We start from the raw sequence: 20,022 nt of genomic DNA on the forward strand, positions 1-20,022 counted from the left end.
TATTTGTTTGTTTGTTTGTTTGTTTGTTTTACATTATTATTATTATTATTATTATTATTATTATTATTATTATTATTATTATTATTATGTTGATTATTATTATTATTAATAATAATAATAATAATAATAGTATTATTATTATTATATTAGTATTATTATTAATACTAATATAATAATAATAATACTATTATTATTATTATTATTATTATTATTATTAATAATAATAGTATTATTAATAATAATAATAATATTAGTATTATTATTATTATATTAGTATTATTATTAATACTTACGTGGCTTAAGAAACGTAACATCACATACTGTAAGAGGATGTGGTCAGCATCAAACAGGAAGCTGACCATAAATACCATGAAATAGAAACCTGACATATACTTTGGCTGTTTTTTCCCCCTTAAGGTTTTCATAATTGTTCTCAGAACGTCCAAAATTACCAAGCCTCATTGGGTAATATGGGACATTATGGTTCAGGTAGATTCTATGCAATGCGTTCATAAAGGAAAAGACATAAATAAATAAAGATAGAACCATTGAGTTCTTTACTTAGCTCCAAATATATTGACAACAAATAATATTTTGGCTAAAAACAGAGAGTTCTTTGGGATAAATGTTTGCTTTAGGCACATATTTCAATTATTCTGCATTGTAAACTCATTTTATTTTTAAAACTTAAATTTTCCTGCTAGAAAACAAAACGGGAAAATTTAAGTCAAATCACAAAATTATCTGCTCCTAATATTAATTACAAACTTATTTCACCAAAATACACAATGTATCATTATGGATATATTTCTTATTACAGGTTTTAAATTGTATTGAAATATTTGCTATTATTTTATTTTTTTTTTTTTTTTAAAAATTAATTATTTTTTAATATAAATTAGAAGTAAAATTAAAAGTAAAACTTTATTATATTTTTATATAGCAAACATAAGTATAAAGACATAATTTCATCATTTCATTTTTGACATAAAAGTAGAGAACCCCAGGGCTCTATATAGAACCTGTTCATGGTTCCAAATATGAACGTTCTTTTAAGGAAGTCAATCAATCGTGTAGATAAATATGACTTTCAGTCAGTCGTGATGATACATTTTTTCAGAATCTGAAATACAGAAAAATATTTCTTTTATGTTTACTTTGTACAGTCAGACGCTTGAGGTGAGCACGGATGTATCATGTGTTAGATTAATTACAAGAAAGCCTAGACAGGCAGGAAATTCAAAGATGACCCAATCTATTTAAATTTACCCTAATTTCATGAAAAGAAACTCTGATGCATACAGAAAATATCCCTTATTGTCTTCACATTCCCTCCCACCTTCAGTCCTTTCTTCAACATAAATTGAAATCGTCTCAGAAAAAAAGTGTCTCACTCCCTCCTGTTAGATGACACGCCCCCTTTTCTTTCTCTTTAAATTCCTCCACTTGGTCTCCTGAGCTCTTTAGTGACTTAACCTGAACAAGAATCAGTGTGTGTATATGAAGAAAAGTTGTCTGTTTGTGTGTGTGTTTGTGTAGTTGTGTGGAAACTCTTGCAATGAAGTCTTTACTCTTCATCCTCTTCCTTGTCAAATGTTTTCCGGGTTCACATGCTGTGGACAAGATACAGGAGTTCTTCATTGGTGCAGTGGGGACCAGCTGGGACTATCTGAATGCTGGTGGTGTGGATCCAGTTGCTAATCAGAGGTACACCTAACACACACATATATGAAAACACACAGCATTTTCTCTCTGTTGAATTCTTGATTCCGATTGGTCAGATATTGATTCATTTGATTCATTTGATTCCTTTCCAAAATACACTTTAACAGATGAAAACTGTAAATAATTGTTGCTATGATGAAATTACATCTATCTTATTGTTTATTAAGCATTTATAGAGGTTTATAGAGGTTTTGAGTAATCGTAGTAATAGTAAATGTACATTTCCTTTAGGGCCTTGTGGTTTCTGTGCAACATCATAGACTGTTTTCTTTTGTGTTATTAACTTTACACACATCAGTAAAAAGTGCTACTGTATTATGGGAAAATGATGAAACTTTTATGCTGACAGAAATTCTGCTTTATGTTGGGCCACATTACTCCATCACATCATTAATTATTTTCCCAAAACAGCATGCCAAATCATGTTAAATTCCTTACAAAACCACAGCTAATACATCATAATATACAGTGTATAAATATTATTTTTATATTTTATTCTGTATAGCATCATAATTTATATAAAATAATTAGAATACATAATATTTGTAGGCTTGTATTGAAAGACCCATTAAGAGCCTAAATGCAACTACTATACAAAAAAGATTGCTAATTTGTGCTTTTATTTATTTATTTGTTTGTTTGTTTGTTTGCTTGCTCATTTTCTACAGGGGATCCAGTAATCAGAAATATGTCAAGGCCGTGTACACTGAATTTACAGACTCCACTTTTAGCACCCCAAAAATAAAACCTCCCTGGGCAGGTTAGTGCGACTGAATTTCTTTTACCTATGTATTTAATATTTTCCTAGTGTCTGTGTGTTTTAAGAAGAACAATGGGAGGACAAATGATAACCTCAACACTGCATAGCTACCTGCTAGGTTTCCTGCACGTTTTATTTAGTCGGGTTTCTAAAAGATTGTTAAGATTCTATTATAAAACGAATTACTGGGATAATAAATAACTTCAAAACTTTAATACTGGCTTGGATAAATATTGTTTACTATTGGAAAATGTTGTTGGTTCTTTACTTAGCTTTAACAAATACGTTAAATCCAAAAAGCTTATTTAATGACATCAAAGAACCATTTTGGCTAAAAACAAAACAGTTAATCTTTGCTTTATGGACATATCTAAATTGTGTTGAATCATTTTCTATTAACTTCATTTATTCATTTAGTTAATTTGATTTTTTTTTACATAGATCAATAGTTAAGTATAAAGAAATTATTTCATAATTTCTTTTTAAATGTAATATTAAACAACAAGATTATAAAGAAACTGCTATATAGAAACTTCTCATAGGATAAAACTTGATTGGATCTCTAAATTGGGATTATTATAAAACCTTTGACATATAAATCACCAGATAGAACCCTTCACATTACTACATAGAACCTTTTCTTCTAAGAGTGAACGGGGAAAAAGTCCAGGGGTTGTTTGAATAGTTATGAGTTTGTCAGATTATAAAGCAGTTCTACTTGAAATGCTCTCTGTAAAAACCTTATTTAACACAACCATATTAATACAATGGCTTTAAACCCTGTGTTTCACTAAACCCTGTGTATCTAAAAAAAAAGGTGTACTTCGAAATTTTAATCAATTTCTTATCATTTTTTGTCACTGCAGGAATTCAAGGTCCCACAATCAGAGCTGAAGTGAACGACCGCGTGGTGGTCCACTTCAAAAATTTCGTCTTTTTTCCTCTCAGCATTTCCCCAATCGGCATCCCCTACTGGAAACAATCTGAAGGTGAATTTCCTCAACGTTTTGTTTTTACATGTTCCAAACTGTCTAAAAGCTAGACAAAATTCCAGCATGAATCATTATGTACTTGGTCCACTGTCTCATACTTTAATGAACATGAAAAATACTTTTCTTGTGTTATTTTGACCCAGAATACTACGATAACATAAAAAAGAGTGATGATGGTGGCTGTGCATTTTCCTTTATCTCTAAATTCCACTCTGGGAGTGCTGAGCAATGGAAAATGACCCAGATTATGTCTGGTTTACTGGAGATTTTGATTCTGAATTCTAATGGGTCAAAATATGTTAATTCAATTTCTTGTTAGAAAAAAAAAAATCTGTTCTTGGTGATTGTATTGGTCACTATGGTGCTCCATTCTCTCTATTTGTTAAATTGAACACTAAATAGATAAAAAGTATTAGCTTAGAATTGGGAAATGTATTCAGCTTAGAATTTGGAACTGTAACTCTGCTTCATTACACCACTCTGTCATTAATTATTTTCCAATAACAGCATGGATCTTTTTTTTTTTCCTTGCATACTGTACACATCACAGATATGCTGAAAAAGACATGGTCTTGGTCAATGTAACACAGAATCTCTTATAAGTGCACAGTTACCACTTCATTCATAAATGATTCATACATTTGGCAATGTTGGAAGCACTTTTCATGCAATGCTGGCATTCCTGTACAGAGTGAAAGCAGATATTTCCTCAAACAACTTAAATTAGACTTTCGACTATATATACATTTTATGATTCAACCTTAACCAATCTGTATTGCATTATTTCCAGGTGCTGGTTATGAGGACTCTACATCTGCCAAGGAGCAAGAGGATGATGCAGTACAACCTGGCGGATATTATAAGTACATTTGGGACATTCATCCTAACAGTGGGCCAACCATCACAGACCCAGAGTGCCTCCCTTACTCCTACTCATCGCAGGTAGACATTGTGCGAGACTACAATTCTGGACTCATCGGTGCTTTCCTGATCTGCAAACCAGGTCTCATATTTATTGTACTTAAGGTTGTGTAATAATATATGTCATTTTCATAAGCTTCTAATAATAAAAAAGGGTCAATGTACTGTACAGTAACAGTTTTGCTTTGGTTCATGTGTAATGTGACTTTAATCCAATTCAAAAATCAGAATTTGGCCAAAATATACCATACATACTGTAATTATAACTCTTTTGACCTTTATCCCATGTCCAGGTGCACTAACAGAGGACCGTCAACGCAAGGTGCCAGAGTTTGTGCTGCTGTTTGCCTTGTTTGATGAAAGTAAGAGTTGGTATAGAGACAGGAGCCGAGCAGATAAACTGTGGAAATCACCAGCTCATCCACAGTTTCACACCATCAATGGATACGTCAACTCCACACTGAAAGGTCTGGTCAGCATTACTTTATACAATCAACCAATATCTCACAGTATGTATACACAGTATATATTTACATTGGTTTTTATTTTAAAATCTTTGTTATCTATTTAGAGATGAATGATGAATCATTTGGTGACTTGGAAAATGCATGGATGCCTGGTTTTAGTGAAATTTTTAACAGATTTTTGTAGTTGGTGGATGTGTATGTGTATGTATGTATGTATGTATGTATGTATGTATGTATGTATGTATGGATTAATGGATGGATAGATGGGTGGATGGATGGATGGGATGGATGGATGGATGGATGGATGGATGGATGGATGGATTTGGTAATAAATCAATAGTCTGTTTTCTATTTTGTTAATAATGCATGAATTGCTGGTTTCGGTGGAAGGATGAAAAAATTGTTGTAGTTGCTTGATGGATGGATGATAGGTGTATAGATGAATGATGGAGGGATGATTGATTTAGTAAATAAATCAAGAGTCTGATAAAACCTTTTGTTAAATGCATCATTGATATCTTGGACAATGCGTGGATGTATTCTTTGGTGACGGGTTAAACAGATTTGTTGTATTTTGAGGATGGATGAATTTATGGACATATTTAAAAATGATTTCTTTTGCATCAGTTGTGTAGACAAAACGGGGCAAAACATCAAAATTGTAGTTCAGTTATAGTTAATTTAAAACTGACAGACATTTGAAATGAAATACAGTAGTAACTCAAGTAGCTTTACCGTCATCCTCATCGCCAGCCTTTCTCTTGTTAGGACTGAAGACATGCCAGCAAAGTCCAGAAGTTTCCTGGCATCTTATTGGCCTAGGCTCCACTCCAGACATCCACACAATTCAGTTCCAGGATCATACTTTAAAAGTAATGAACCACAGACTGGTTACTGTGGAGATGACCCCTATGACCTTTACCACTGCCCTGCTCAAGCCAAATGCCAAAGGAAAGTTTCTAATTTCCTGTAGGATCCATTCACACCGGCAAGGTCAGTGGACACTACTGTACAAGTCAATACGCTGCATCCCATCCAGAGTTATACAGAAAGTCTGAGATAATTTTGTAACACTTGAAATCATTAAATGAATTCCATCTTTTTTGGAAACAAGAAAAGTTTGAAAGTAGACATCTAGTCCAAAAGTCAAATTCAAACAACTCAAATGTTCTGATGTATTTCTAATACTTGTTTGGGTTTTTTATTTCTGCTCAGCTGGTATGAGTGCCTTCTTCACTGTGGAGAACTGCCCTGAGTCCAATGAACTGCCTGAAATGCAAAATGCAGATCACATTTACAGTGTTGAGGAGGGGGACGAAGACTACTCAGTGGATAATCTTTTTTCTGTTCTGTTCCGACCTGGTGGACCCCCATCAATTTTGAGATCTGGTGGGAGACGACCAAAAGTCTGGGTTCATTACATCAGTGCCGAGGAGGTCATGTGGGACTACAACCCTCAGAGTGAACGGTAGGATTACTGGAAAAAAATCGAGTTAACTTAGAAGTTTATTAAGTCTGAAATTGGTGTCATTTTATAAGTTTGATAACATGCCAGACCACCGATAGTATGCCTTAAACTGGTATAAACAACAAAATGACTAAAACCAGTCAGAAACAAAAAAATGACAAACACAAGGATTCATATGTCTGGACTACACACGTTTCGTGCTGTGATGCCATTCTTTTCCCTTATACCCAAAAACAATTTTTAGATTTTCTTTACACTGGCTTCAAAAGCTCCATTTGGCAGAATGTCAAAACTAGGCCCTGTCTGGAAAAACCCTAGATGAGTGTAATGGAGTGTTTAGATTTATCTGAGTAACTTGGATGAGTTGATGTGGGACAAATTTTTGCGACTTGGATGGGTCTGAGTAGCTTTGCTAGGTTTTTTTGAGAGAGTATAATCTGGATAAGTCTGAATAATTTGGCTAAGTTCAAGAAAAGGGTAACTTTGATGAGTTACTTTAACCAGTGTGAGTAATTCACACAAGTCTGAGTAGAAGTCTGTGTAAAGTCTGAGGGTTTGCGTTTTCAGGATTTATTTGCTCATTTTATTTCAGATCTTCAAAGTCCAATCCTTCAGTCCAACAAACGCAGAGCTTGGGTAAAGTCTATAAGAAAGTGGCTTATGTTGAGTACACAGACAGAACATTCACAAAGAAGAAGAGCCAGAGCAATGCACTGATTGGACCAGAGCTTAGGGGAGAAGTGAATGACCAGTTTCAGGTAAAGCAACCAGAATATTTTTGATATATGCAGTTTTATATACTAAAGGACGATATTGTGCATAAAATAATGCTTATAAACTTTGTTATGACTGGTTTTCAGATTGTTTTTAAAAATATGGCTAATCGACCTTATAACATCTTTCCAAATGGACTTGCCAGCGTGCAGCCAGTAAAGAACAGAGGTAAGACGAAATTTGTTCTAAAAAATGTAGCATATGTTACTGTATTAAAGGTAAAGGTATTAAAAATACTAGAGACTCCTTCCTCCTAAAAACAGGAAATAGAAATTATGTCCGAAATTCTGTGGACACATGACTATCACACCTGTATGCATCGTTGAACATCCTATTCCAGATATTGTGTCACTTCTCATCCCAAAACTGTTCAGTGCTGTTGAGATCAGGGAAAAGGCAAATCAGGCAAATCATGTCTTCATGGATTTCACTTGTCAGGCTGGGCCAATAGTTCCAGTGAAATGAATGTGTAATGTTACAGCATACAAATACATCCAATTCAATTGTATGCTTTCAACACTGTGGGAACAGTTTGAAAAAGACTGATTTTGAGAGTAATGGTCAGATTAGAGAATGATCCAGATGTCCACAAACATTAACTTCATTAAAATCCGACTTTTTTGGTAAATCCAGGTTCTGCTTTTGTACAAATTTTACTTTAAATATCTACAGTCATAAAAACAAAGCCAAATTTCTGACGTTACATAAAATGTAAAATGTAAAAACAGGATTAAGTTTTCCGCATGACCTTATAAAGCTTACTGGCCTGCACCATAATTATTTCACTGTAATAGAGCTAATGATCTAAAGGCTGAGGTAAAAGCTCATGTTTTCCCAGGCCTCATGTTGTGAAGCACATTTTTTTACAGCTCTGAAAGGATCTTATTTTACTTTAGGAATCAGATGTGACTAATGTTTTTGGAGTTGTTGCATAAGGTTAAAATTGACTCTGGAAATAACCCCATGTATTTCGTTCTCTTGTCTGCAATGAAGAGAAGCAAGTGGACCTGCGGTCCCTGGCTGTCCCACCAGGTGAGATTATGATGTACCTATGGAAGGTGACAGCAGATGATGCACCCACCGAGGCCGACCCCCGCTGTCTGACCCGACTGTATCACAGCACCTTGGATCCAGAGCGAGATTTGGCATCCGGCCTGGTAGGGCCCCTTATCATCTGCAAATCAGAGACTTTGGACAAGCGAGGGAAAGTGGTGAGTGTTACATCGCAGCTAAAGAATTAGATATTGATGGATAGATGGATGGATGGATGGATAGATGGATGGTCAGATATATGGATTAATTTAGGGAAATCAAAGACAGAGAGGTGGTTTGGTAAATGGATTAATGGTTATACCAGAAGATGGAGGGATGGTTAAAAACTGGATTTAACCAGTTGCTTGAATCTATAGGCATACTGGATGGATAGAAGAATGGATAGATAGGGATGTGACAGGCTAGGGGTTAAGGCATTGGACTACTGATCAGAAGATGATTAGTTCTAATCCAAGGTCCACCAAGCTTCACTGCTGGGCCCCTGAGCAAGGCCCTTAACCCTCAATTACTCAGTTGTATAAATTGAAATAAAAAATGTAAGTCATTCTGGATAAGGGCATCTGCTAAATGTAAATGTAGACAGAGAGATAGACTTGGTTACATGACCAACATTTGTGTATTCTTTTAGTTATCATCTGACAGAGAAAAACACCTCATTTTCTCCATCTTTGATGAAAACAAAAGCTGGTATGCTGAGGAGAATTTTAAGAAGTTTAGCGAAACTCATTCCAAGATTGATCTCAATGATCCTCGTTTTTACAGCTCTAATGTCATGCACAGTAAGTATAACCTTTATCTTGCTCATATTGTGTAGCAACATGTGTAACCACAACTAGAACAATAATCTACCTGATCTTTTTCTTCTTACATTTTTTTTTTGTGTTGTAGGTGTAAATGGTTTTATGCATAACAGTCTGCAATTTAAGATGTGTGTTGGTGATGTTATGCTCTGGCACGTGGCCAATGTGGGAATGCAGAGTGATTTCCTGTCAGTGTATTTCACTGGAAACCCATTCGAAAAGGACAGAACATATGGCACAGTCCTTACGCTTTTCCCAATGATGGGTGACACTGTAACCACTGAGATGGAAACTGAAGGTATGGGTCAAAGCTTTCAAGATGTATCATGCATTTACTATAATTTAATAAAACAAGCAAATCAATATTAATAAATTGTAAACAAGCTGTAGGCAAATTACAATATGGTCACTGTCTGTAATAATGTATTATTAGTCTGCTAAATAGTTCCTTACAGTAAATATAATTTGTCTAGGTGAATGGGAGATTGGTGCCTTCGACCCAACTCTCAAAGCACAAGGGATGAGCGTACGGTACTCTGTGTTCAACTGTGAACAAGAGCTCCCCCTGGTGGACACAGACGACTATGATGACTTGGAGGATCACTTCCCAATCCCACGGGGCTTCAGGAAGAGGAACCGAACTGTAGCTATCCAGATTTGCCAGAAAGTGTCAGGCAACACAAGCCAAACAAAGCAGCAAAACATTACAAAGATGCCCCTAGAGAAAAAGGAGGAGAGGGACACCTTGGTATGCAAGAGAAAACTTGTTCCAGTGGATGAAGCCGAGGATCTGGATTTTCTCTCCCAGGGAGGAATTCCGCAGGATATTCTGGATCAACTCAACATTGAGATGAGTTCATCAAAACGCCAGAAGAGACTTGTGTTTGTAGAGAATGATACAGAAACAATGATTGATCAACCTTCTTCTCATTCCCTCAGAACTGACCCAGAATCTATGAGTCTGAAAGGGACAAAATTAGAGGAGGTGTTTAAGATGGATGACAATAAAACAGTGAGATACCAGGTCACAAGTAAAACAGAAACATCAAATGTAGATAAGAGTCCATCTGGTGACCTGTTTAAGAAGTTCATTCAGAAATTAGGACTGAACACAACCTCTGATTTAACAGAGAGAACTCAGAGAGATCTATGGGAAAAGAATATAGCTCAGGCCCCAAAACCAAATGGTGCAGTGAGTGACAACGAAATTCTGAAAGATTCAGGTCTAGAGCTGGACAAGCTGATAGAAAGCCTAGATCCTCTTAAATATGCCAACAAAGATGGACAACAACTAGATCTGAGCTCTCAGTACTTGCCATCAAACTCTTCACAGAACAAGACCAACCTGAATAACCTTCCATCCTTGGAGTATGACGATTACGAAGCCGATGAGAACAAAACCACTCTTAGCTTCGACTCTACTGATGAGATTGATATCAGGTCCAGCGAATCAAAATTCCGTAGTTATTACATTGCAGCAGAGGAAATCATGTGGGATTATGGAATTGACAAACCTGCCCAACTCATCAGTGCTAGGTGAAGTATAAATCTCACTGACTCAAAAAACTAAATGAAAATGACAGCATTCATTATGAAAATTTCCTGTATCATCGTTTACAACTCAAGGGTTGCCAGATTTTGCTTGAGTAGACATGTCAGCAATGGGGGATATTTGGTCAGCACCTTTAGACACAAACACTTGCTTTTAAGTCTGAAAATAAATCAGGGAAATGCAGACTGAAGAATATCAGTAATGTGCTTACTTCTCTTTAGACATTAATAGTCGCTTAATTAATTAATACATCAATAATCAATTCAGGGGGCACGGTGGCTTAGTAGTTAGTACGTTCGCCTCACACCTCCATGGTCGGGGTTCGATTCCCGCCTCCACCTTGTGTGTGTGGAGTTTGCATGTTCTCCCCGTGCCTCGGGGGTTTCCTCCGGGTACTCCGGTTTCCTCCCCCGGTCCAAAGACATGCATGGTAGGTTGATTGGCATCTCTGGAAAATTGTCCGTAGTTTGTGATTGCGTGAGTGAATGAGTGTGTGTGTGTGTGCCCTGCTATGGGTTGGCACTCCGTCCAGGGTGTATCCTGCCTTGATGCCCGATGACGCCTGAGATAGGCACAGGCTCCCCGTGACCCGAGGTAGTTCGGATAAGCGGTAGAAGATGAATGAATGAATGAATAATCAATTCAAATGAATTAATACATTAGTACATCATATATTGATGTATTTAATATCAGCCAAAAAACTTCTGTGTGACATATGACCACCATGCTGGGCTTAATACTGCTTCCTCACTGCAATCAGCTAACTCAAATCTGAATATAGTCCTATATGCTTAACACTGCCTTTAAATTGAAAATGTGCGAGTGTCTGACCATTAAATAACATGAGTTCAATTTGTCTGCACAGGGAGACGAGCAGGGGAATGAGAAAATATTTCCCAGCCTACAAGAAAGTTGTGTACAGAGCATATCATGACATAGATTTCAAGAATCCTGTGAAACGTGGAGAGCTCGATGAACATCTAGGGATTATGGGTCCTGTGCTTAAGGTGGAGGTTAATGATGTGCTTACTGTAAGTGTGACCCTACTTTTCATTGTAAATGCTTTTGATGAGAAAATGTGCTAATATTTTTTGCCTTTTCAATGACCGGTGACAATCCTGAGCCAGACCACTTCCTATTTGTTATTTGTTACAGGTAGTTTTTAGGAACACTGCATCCAGACCATACTCCCTGCACCTACACGGTGTGTATGACAGGACCATGGCGAGCTCTGCACCACAGGGGGTGACTCTAAAGGAGAACGAGGGACCAGGTGACCCAGTGCCTCCTGGCGAAGAGAGAATCTACAACTGGAGAATCACTAAACGACAAGGACCATCATCCAAAGACTTTGACTGCAAGGCTGGGGCCTATTACTCTACAGTGAATATGGTATGCAATATCACTTCTAGACTTGTTAAAGAGTTTTGTTGGCACTTTAATTGTTCATAGATATACATGACACAAGCTTAATATCTTCATAAAACTTATTCCAATAGACGTTAGATGTCCTTAAAATCTGTTTATGTGTGTCGCAGGAGAAGGACATAAACTCTGGTCTAATTGGGCCGTTACTCATCTGTCGTCCTGGGACACTTAAGCCACGCACCCTCCTGCAACCAGGAGTGCAGGATTTATTCCTACTGTTCACCATTTTTGACGAGAAGAAAAGCTGGTATCTGGAGCACAATATCAAGGAGTTCTGTTCACCACCATGCCAGGCCAAAGTAGATGATCCCTGGTTTGAGAGCACCAACAGATTTGCTGGTACAAGAAACCTTCTCAGGAAATTTTATATGCACTAAATCTATGAAATACTGAATATTAATAGTAATAAAACAAATGATCTTATTAGGGCAACTACACATTTTTTGATAATCCTATTTTGGCTGTTCTCAAAATAAAAATGCACTGACTTGGGAATGATAAATGAACACTTAATTAATAGTTTTTGCTCTTTCTGTTTCTATTGCTCTGATGTAGCCATAAATGGATATGTTGCTGATACTCTACCTGGCCTTGTGGTGGCACAACACCAGACATCTCGCTGGCACCTGTTAAATGTGGGCAGTGGTGGAGAGTATCATGCTGTCCACTTCCATGGAATGCCATTTAGTGTTGGGAAAGACCAGGAACACCGTCTGGGCATCTATAAACTTTTTCCAGGTAAACACACGTATGATTTTCATTTGGGTGAAGAATAGTTCATTTAACTTGGGTAGAATTTTTTTTGGGTATCATTCAGTATAAGGGTTAATTTCCCAATATAATAGAAAGGAGAAAACAAAAATGTGTTTGGCTAAACGTGTTCACGGCTGAACGTGGTAAACGTACGGGAACTTACTCACACGATGTGTCTCTCCAAAGGTCATTCTTATGTTCAGTCCTTCTTCTTTTCCTCCTCCTCTCTCATTGCAGGTGTATTTGGAAGCATTGAAATAAGACCTGGAATTGTGGGCACCTGGCTGGTGGAGTGTACCATCGGAGATCACCAGCTCTCTGGAATGAGAGCCAAACTTCTTGTTTATAAACCATGTAAGAAACAGTTGTAAAGCAATATGTGCATAACATACATTTAGAGTATCGTTCTTATGTTAATTTCTGGACATAAACATGTATGTGACTGTAGTTTTGGCCATTTGTATTGTTCTTCTGCATATACAGCTTGTGTCTGATTGTTGGATGGCGTATATATTCTTTAGTCATTAAACATTCCAACTGATCTGGTCTTGCAGATTGTACTGAGCCTTTGGGAATGCAGTCCAGATGGATAGCTGATGAGCAACTCACTGAATCTGATCACTATGGTAAAACAATAACTACAGCTAACAAGTCTTCAATTTTACATGTTTTTTTTTTTTTTTTTTTTTTAAATGTTTTTGATCACTGGTATCAGTGTAGAAATAGCTGTTATCGGTGGTGGAGAGACATTCAGAAATATTTTCTATGTGCGGAGCAGAACTCTTTGATATATTTTCTGACCCATTGTTTGACAGATAACTGGGGGGCAGGATTTGCCCGATTACACTTATCTGGATCAGTTAATGCTTGGATTGGCAACAATGAGACTTCCTGGATCCAGGTATAATAACAAGCTTGTTTGAATGCCCTGTGTTCTCAATTCCTAAACCCATCAGTGACATGAAATAAACTTTTCTCATGAACACCATGTTGTTTCACAGTCATTTGTGTAGGCCTCTCCAGAACTACTACTTTTGTGTGTGTCTTAGGTGGACTTGTTACGGCCCATGGTGGTCCATGGGATCCAGACGCAGGGTGCGAAAAAGTCCTTTGGCCTGAAAGACATGTACACAGTGATCTTCACCATCAGCTATAGCCTGGACCAGAAAACGTGGAAGACATACAAAGGAAACAGCAGCGAGTCTGTATATGTTAGTATCAAATGCCAAATACCAGTTTAAATACTTGCCAACAACTGATGTTAATAAATAGAGTATTCTTGTACACTTGACACAACAATGCATTGCACAGATTGATGGCTCCTGGACCTAAGCTTCAGCCTTTAGACCTGAGGTCTCAACTCTCATCCAGAAAAAGTCTGGTGTGGGTCCAACGGTTTCCAATTAAGCAGCAATCACACCTGATTCCATCTGTTTAATCAAATTTCTTGAATTTCAATAGACTCAGTTGTGGCTTTTGCTTGGTTAGAATAACTCAACAAGAATTGACTACTCATCACAACACTTATAACCATAAAGCCTCCACTATTTAGCAGCCACTTCCAAGACTTATGCCAATAATACCACTAGCCTAATGCCCCTTAAGCCCAAAATCTTGCCTTTACAACCTTCAGTGTGAAAAACTGGCCATGAAATCTAAACTCCTAACCTGCACATATGGCTTAGCTTCTCAGTCTAAGTCTTAGTTCTGACCTCTGAAAAAAAAAATTCCAATTGTTTAGCCTCAATACCTCAACTTTTAGACTTCATGGTAACTCAAAACACCAATTCCCAACAGCTAAACCTGCCACCAATTTTTTCTAGGACACACACTAAGCAAGAATTTGAAATGGTTAATGGCAATTGATGTTAATGTTTTTTTTTTAACTAGAAATTTAACGGAAACCTGGATGGCTCCAAGGTAAAAGAAAACTTCATCTCTCCTCCAATCATTGGTCGCTACATTCGCATTCATCCATCCACTTACGTCGTCAAGCCCACTCTGAGGTTTGAACTGCTGGGCTGTGACCTCAACAGTGAGTATACTGTATATACACAAAGTGAAATGTAATTAATGAATATGAAAAGCAAACTGTGACAGGTGAGTTTTTATAGACTCACCGGTTATCTCGAAAAAAGTGAATCTAACAGATGGATTCAAACCTCTGAAGAACTGAAAACTCGTAATGACTAATAGGCCATTGATGTAGATTAATTTAATACACTTCTTTGAGTTATACATTATTGAGACTACTGGTTTCTTCTGGTCAATTACAATCTTTGGGCCATATTCAGATAAATAAAAATTAATTGCATCAATATTTACACTAGGGGGGCACGGTGGCTTAGTGGTTAGCACGTTCGCCTCACACCTCCAGGGTTGGGGGTTCGATTCCCGCCTCCGCCTTGTGTGTGTGGAATTTGCATGTTCTCCCCGTGCCTTGGGGTTTCCTCTGGGTACTCCGGTTTCCTCCCCCGGTCCAAAGACATGCATGGTAGGTGTGAGTGCGTGAGTGAATGAGAGCATGTGTGTGCCCTGCGATGGGTTGGCACTCCGTCCAGGGTGTATCCTGCCTTGATGCCCGATGACGCCTGAGATAGGCACAGGCTCCCCGTGACCCGAGGTAGTTCGGGTAAGCGGTAGAAAATGAATGAATGAATGAATATTTACACCAGGCAAGTTACTGGGGGGGTGGGGGGTTCGGGGGGTGGGATGGGATCAGGGACAAAAAATGCAGACTGAAAAAGGAAATAGAGTTTTTTTTTATTATTATTTTTTGCTGTAACTCAAGGTAACATTCAGCTGAATTATTTTTTTTTGTTTAGAACTTATAAAAATATAAAATTTATTAATTAAATTTCAAAAGCAAAGATGATACGATAATATTAAAATATGCATACTGTAAGTCTTGCTGCAATGAATGCTACAATAAATCATCTTTGGTCCAAATGTATCTCATGTATAGTCCATGCTGTCAGGATGGTAACTGATGATTGGTATGCGTGCATGCTCATGTTTCAGGTTGCACAATGCCATTAGGAATGCAGAGAAGAATAATTCCCGACAATCAGATTAGCGCTTCTACTTTCCGGCAAAGCTGGAGAAACTCATGGAACCCACACCTTGCCCGTCTTAACCAAGAAGGCAGCGCCAACGCATGGAGACCCAAGGTACATCCAGAAATGCCTATTCCGGGATTCATCTAATTTATTGGCCATCTTTAATTTTACACCATGGATGTACTTAGACTTTTTATACCACAGCACTGTTGCTTCTGATTGGTCAGAGGACGTAAGTTGTTACTTATATTAAAATTGTACCTTAAAATGGCCACATCGCTAACATTATTCCTCAATCAGTAGCCCTTTCCTTCTCTAATGCTTCTTTAGATTACAAAAAAAATAGACATTCATCATAATTCTTCTAAAAAATTTTGAATGATATTTGGAATATATTAAAACAGATATCAGCACAAGCCTTCTATTTGTTAATTTAATTGTTCTATAAATCACTCTAGCAACTAAAATATGCCTAGAAGGTAACAACATTCTTTAAGCAGGAATTTGGCTTTCCTAGTGCCAACGCTACCAAAATGTTGACCCAGTGTGCACTGTGAATGAGGTTTATCAGTAATCTGGTATTGCTTGGCAGCTGCTCACTTAAACACTATTGTTGAGAGTTTCCTCAAGCTGTCTGTTTTGGAGCACACATTGTCTCGCTCTTTCAACATGACTCAACACTTTCACCATTTCCCTGTGAAATCAGTCACACACACCCACCCACACAACCCACCCACCCACCCACCCACACACACACACACACACACACACACACACACACACACTCAATCCTAACCAAAATATTTTGTCTCTTTTAATTCCTTTTATTTTTTCTCAAAGGAAATCAATTGGTGTTTTTTCAAGGTGTTACATAGAACTACATAATGTCAAACTTTAAGACCATATCAAATGGAAAGTGGGAACCTTCTCAGAACATTCTGGGAACGTTACTTTTTGGTTCATATTGAACATATTTGGATTATTTAAAAAAAAATCCTTTTACAGTGTTGCTACAGTAGTTTTGCAGAATGTTGTCTTAATGTTCTCTCAATGTTCTATGAACATTCTCTTAACATTAAATTTCATACTAATTTACATACAAAACCTACAGAGAACATTCTTTATTATTTGTATATATTATTATAGATATTATTATTTGGGTCCCATTAAATTAACCAAAAGGGAACCATATGCTAACGTTAGAGTGATGTTGTACGTTTGAATATTATGTGTGAAGGAATGGAATAACTGGTTGATTACAGAATTATTGGACAGCTTGTAACCTTCATTTTTCTTTTTATTTCCATTTACCTTTCTTTCTCAGACTAATAACCCTTTCGAGTGGCTGCAGGTGGACTTCAAGGTGGTGAAGAGAGTGACTGGTATAATCACACAGGGAGCCAAATCCCTTTTCACAAGCATGATGGTGAGCGAGTTCTTGGTCTCTGTTAGTGATGACGGCCACAGCTGGTTCACAGTAATCGAACCGGGGACTCAGGATGAGAAGGTGTGTGTAAAAAATCACTTACAAAACACGAATCTAGAGGTTTACACTTTTAATCTAACTCCTTTTCACTACTGAAGGATTTCCCTGCACACCCTTGTGACCAAACCTTGTCTGCCCGAACAGAAAGTTGGTTTAGACTGATTTAAAATACAGTGTTTACAAAATATGTACAGTATAAATTCATTCAGAAATAAAACAATGTTTTTAGGTTTACAAAACATTCTCTAAGGGGGGCACGGTGGCTTAGTGGTTAGCACGTTCGCCTCACACCTCCAGGGTCGGGGTTCGATTCCTGCCTCCACCTTGTGTGTGTGGAGTTTGCATGTTCTCCCCGTGCCTCGGGGGTTTCCTCCGGGTACTCCGGTTTCCTCCCCCGGTCCAAAGACATGCATGGTAGGTTGATTGGCATCTCTGGAAAATTGTCCGTAGTGTGTGATTGCGTGAGTGAATGAGTATGTGTGTGTGTGCCCTGCGATGGCTTGACATCCGTCCAGGGTGTATACTGCCTTGATGCCCGATGTCACCTGAGATAGGCACAGGCTCCCCGTGACCCGAGGTAGTTTGGATAAGCGGTAGAAGATGAATGAATGAATGAATGAATGAATGAACATTCTCTAACATAACATTATGGTTTACCACACCATAAACTTTCCATGTCCTAAGATATTGAAATCTGTGTTTTGGCAGATGATATTAATAAAGAATGAAATATTTGTTTTAAAAAATTCCATCCTGGAAATTAAAGCTGCAGAATTTAGAAATAGATGGTATTAGTATGTTAATATCTTGTTGTGTTAGTATAAACAAAACTTATTGTACTGTTATGACTCTTTGAATTTGACACTTAGAATCCATAAATGACTCTTTGAATCCTGATCCTAAGAATGACAATTCTCTTTAAAAAGAAAATAAATGCTATGCCGAGCAATATCGTTGGAGTTTACCGTTTATAATTCAGTTTGTCTGTTCATTTTGCAGATCTTTGAAGGGAACAACGAGCACGGTGAGGAGAAGCTAAACATCGTCGAGCCTCCGCTGTTCACCCGATTCATCCGCATCCACCCAAAAGGCTGGGTTAATGAAATTGCACTGAGGGTGGAGTTCCTGGGATGTGATACACAACAGAGGCTCTGAGAGAATGTGTGTGTGTGTATGTATGAAATATGTAGATTTGAGAAGAAGAGTGTGAGAGAAATAGAATGTGTGAAAAAAAAACTGGTCGTTGACACTGAATGTAAATTTTTTTTATTATTATTAATATCATTATGATTTATTTTCTTCACTCAAATCTTTTGATGCTGTAAATGGATTTTTGATTGGTCAGGATCTGTTCAGAGAAATATATTCATGTATGTATTTAAACATTATATTTATACATTATGTCCATTTGTAGCTTTCATCCCATAGCTCACTCAGTATATGTAGAGTTAATGACTGCAGCCCATTTGCAATGTGTAACTGTAAGCCCATGTGTTTATGTACACTTACTACACCCTCCTACTTTGTTGGTTCAGCTTGTAGGTGTACAGTTAGAGACCATACTTTATCGTTTTCCATGCACAGTCTGTGTTAACCCTTTATCTTTGTCAGTTTATGACCACAGCACTGCTGCTGTACCTGATAACACTCGCACCAGCACAACACACACTGTTACCACGGTATCCTCACTGCTGTACAGAGTGAGCTGGGTCCACCTAATAATATCTGTGGTCTTTTGGTAGTCCTTTAACTAAAGATGGTAGCAATGGGCTAAAACTTTTGCAGTCATTGTGCGTTGTGTGATCCAGAAAAGTCAATTCAGTATACACAGTATACCAGATACTAGAAAATGTATGTCCTTTTATTGTTCTTTTATATGAATGTGTTCTTTCTGTCTTTGGTTACGTTTTTTATTATTGAGAAACTATTCAATAGGCATAGATCAAACTTACTTGTTCTTTGTCAGATATGCTGCTCATTTAAGGCTTTTAAACAAGAGGAGGTTCAAATATTAGCTATTCATTTATTTTTATGTCACACAACATATCATGTCATAAGTAATCAAGACATTATTAACACTACTGAGGTTTTACTCTGAATGTAGATTTGTACTGTGAAAGGATTCAAAAGAGTTGTGATTTAAAATGAAATAAAAGTATTTATGGATGAAACTCAAAGCTGTTTATTGGTTTTAGTCCCTAAATTACTGGGTAAAAACTGAAAAACGTATGAAACACTATAAATTCTTAAAGCTCTGAGTGTCTATTTTAATATGAGCTTCAGATTAACCACCACTGTGGAGTGAGACATGATAAAGACATTCAATGCTGAACACGGACGCACGTTAATAATTTAGTATACTGGATGTTGCTTGTTAGAATACTGCAGTTTATCATAAATTTAATTAGATACTTTTTAGAACAAACAAAAACCCCACCAACTTAACATTTTGGCACTGTGCACAAAAGTGTACAACTGTAAAGCACATGACAATAAGCTTGAAACCTATAGCCAGACTCATGGTTGAGAATATATTGCATCTTTTCTACAGCCCTAATTAATCGCTGGACAAGCCTCAAGTAATGAGTCATCCAAAATGATAAAGTTATCCATTTTTTCCATCTATTCGAACATTTAGGGTGTGGGGTCATTATTAAGTCTTACTATCTACTGTCTTATTCTTATCCATAGCTATGAACCAGAGTTATGGTTAAGCTTTAAGTCACACAAAAAGATTGCTGTTTTTTATTATTATTATTATTATTATTATTATTATTATTATTA

General features: G+C 37.1%; 1 protein-coding gene across 1 annotated transcript; it reads left to right on the forward strand.

Moving 5' to 3' along the window:
* Positions 1 to 1,467: 1,467 nt before the first annotated feature.
* Positions 1,468 to 19,409, forward strand: f8 (coagulation factor VIII, procoagulant component). Its single transcript, XM_060892562.1, has 25 exons — positions 1,468 to 1,707; positions 2,394 to 2,485; positions 3,352 to 3,474; positions 4,268 to 4,480; positions 4,692 to 4,865; positions 5,634 to 5,858; positions 6,081 to 6,333; positions 6,926 to 7,091; positions 7,194 to 7,275; positions 8,101 to 8,318; positions 8,789 to 8,939; positions 9,049 to 9,258; positions 9,434 to 10,496; positions 11,378 to 11,543; positions 11,668 to 11,904; positions 12,051 to 12,279; positions 12,496 to 12,678; positions 12,931 to 13,047; positions 13,248 to 13,319; positions 13,509 to 13,594; positions 13,743 to 13,904; positions 14,584 to 14,728; positions 15,715 to 15,863; positions 17,077 to 17,259; positions 18,238 to 19,409. The coding sequence occupies exons 1-25, from the start codon at positions 1,559 to 1,561 to the stop codon at positions 18,391 to 18,393; spliced, it is 5,004 nt and encodes a 1,667-aa protein (XP_060748545.1). The 5' UTR covers positions 1,468 to 1,558; the 3' UTR covers positions 18,394 to 19,409.
* The last annotated feature ends 613 nt before the right edge of the window (positions 19,410 to 20,022 follow it).

This window comes from Tachysurus vachellii, chromosome 18 (assembly GCF_030014155.1).
Source record: "Tachysurus vachellii isolate PV-2020 chromosome 18, HZAU_Pvac_v1, whole genome shotgun sequence".
Taxonomy (NCBI): Eukaryota; Metazoa; Chordata; class Actinopteri; order Siluriformes; family Bagridae; genus Tachysurus; species Tachysurus vachellii.

Coding starts and splice junctions, on each gene's coding strand:
- f8 (XM_060892562.1), top strand. CDS start 1,559: ATGAAGTCTTTACTCTTCATCCTCTTCCTTGTCAAATGTTTTCCGGGT. Junction 6,334..6,925: donor TACAACCCTCAGAGTGAACG/GTAGGATTACTG, acceptor ATTTTATTTCAG/ATCTTCAAAGTCCAATCCTT. Junction 13,320..13,508: donor CACTGAATCTGATCACTATG/GTAAAACAATAA, acceptor ATTGTTTGACAG/ATAACTGGGGGGCAGGATTT.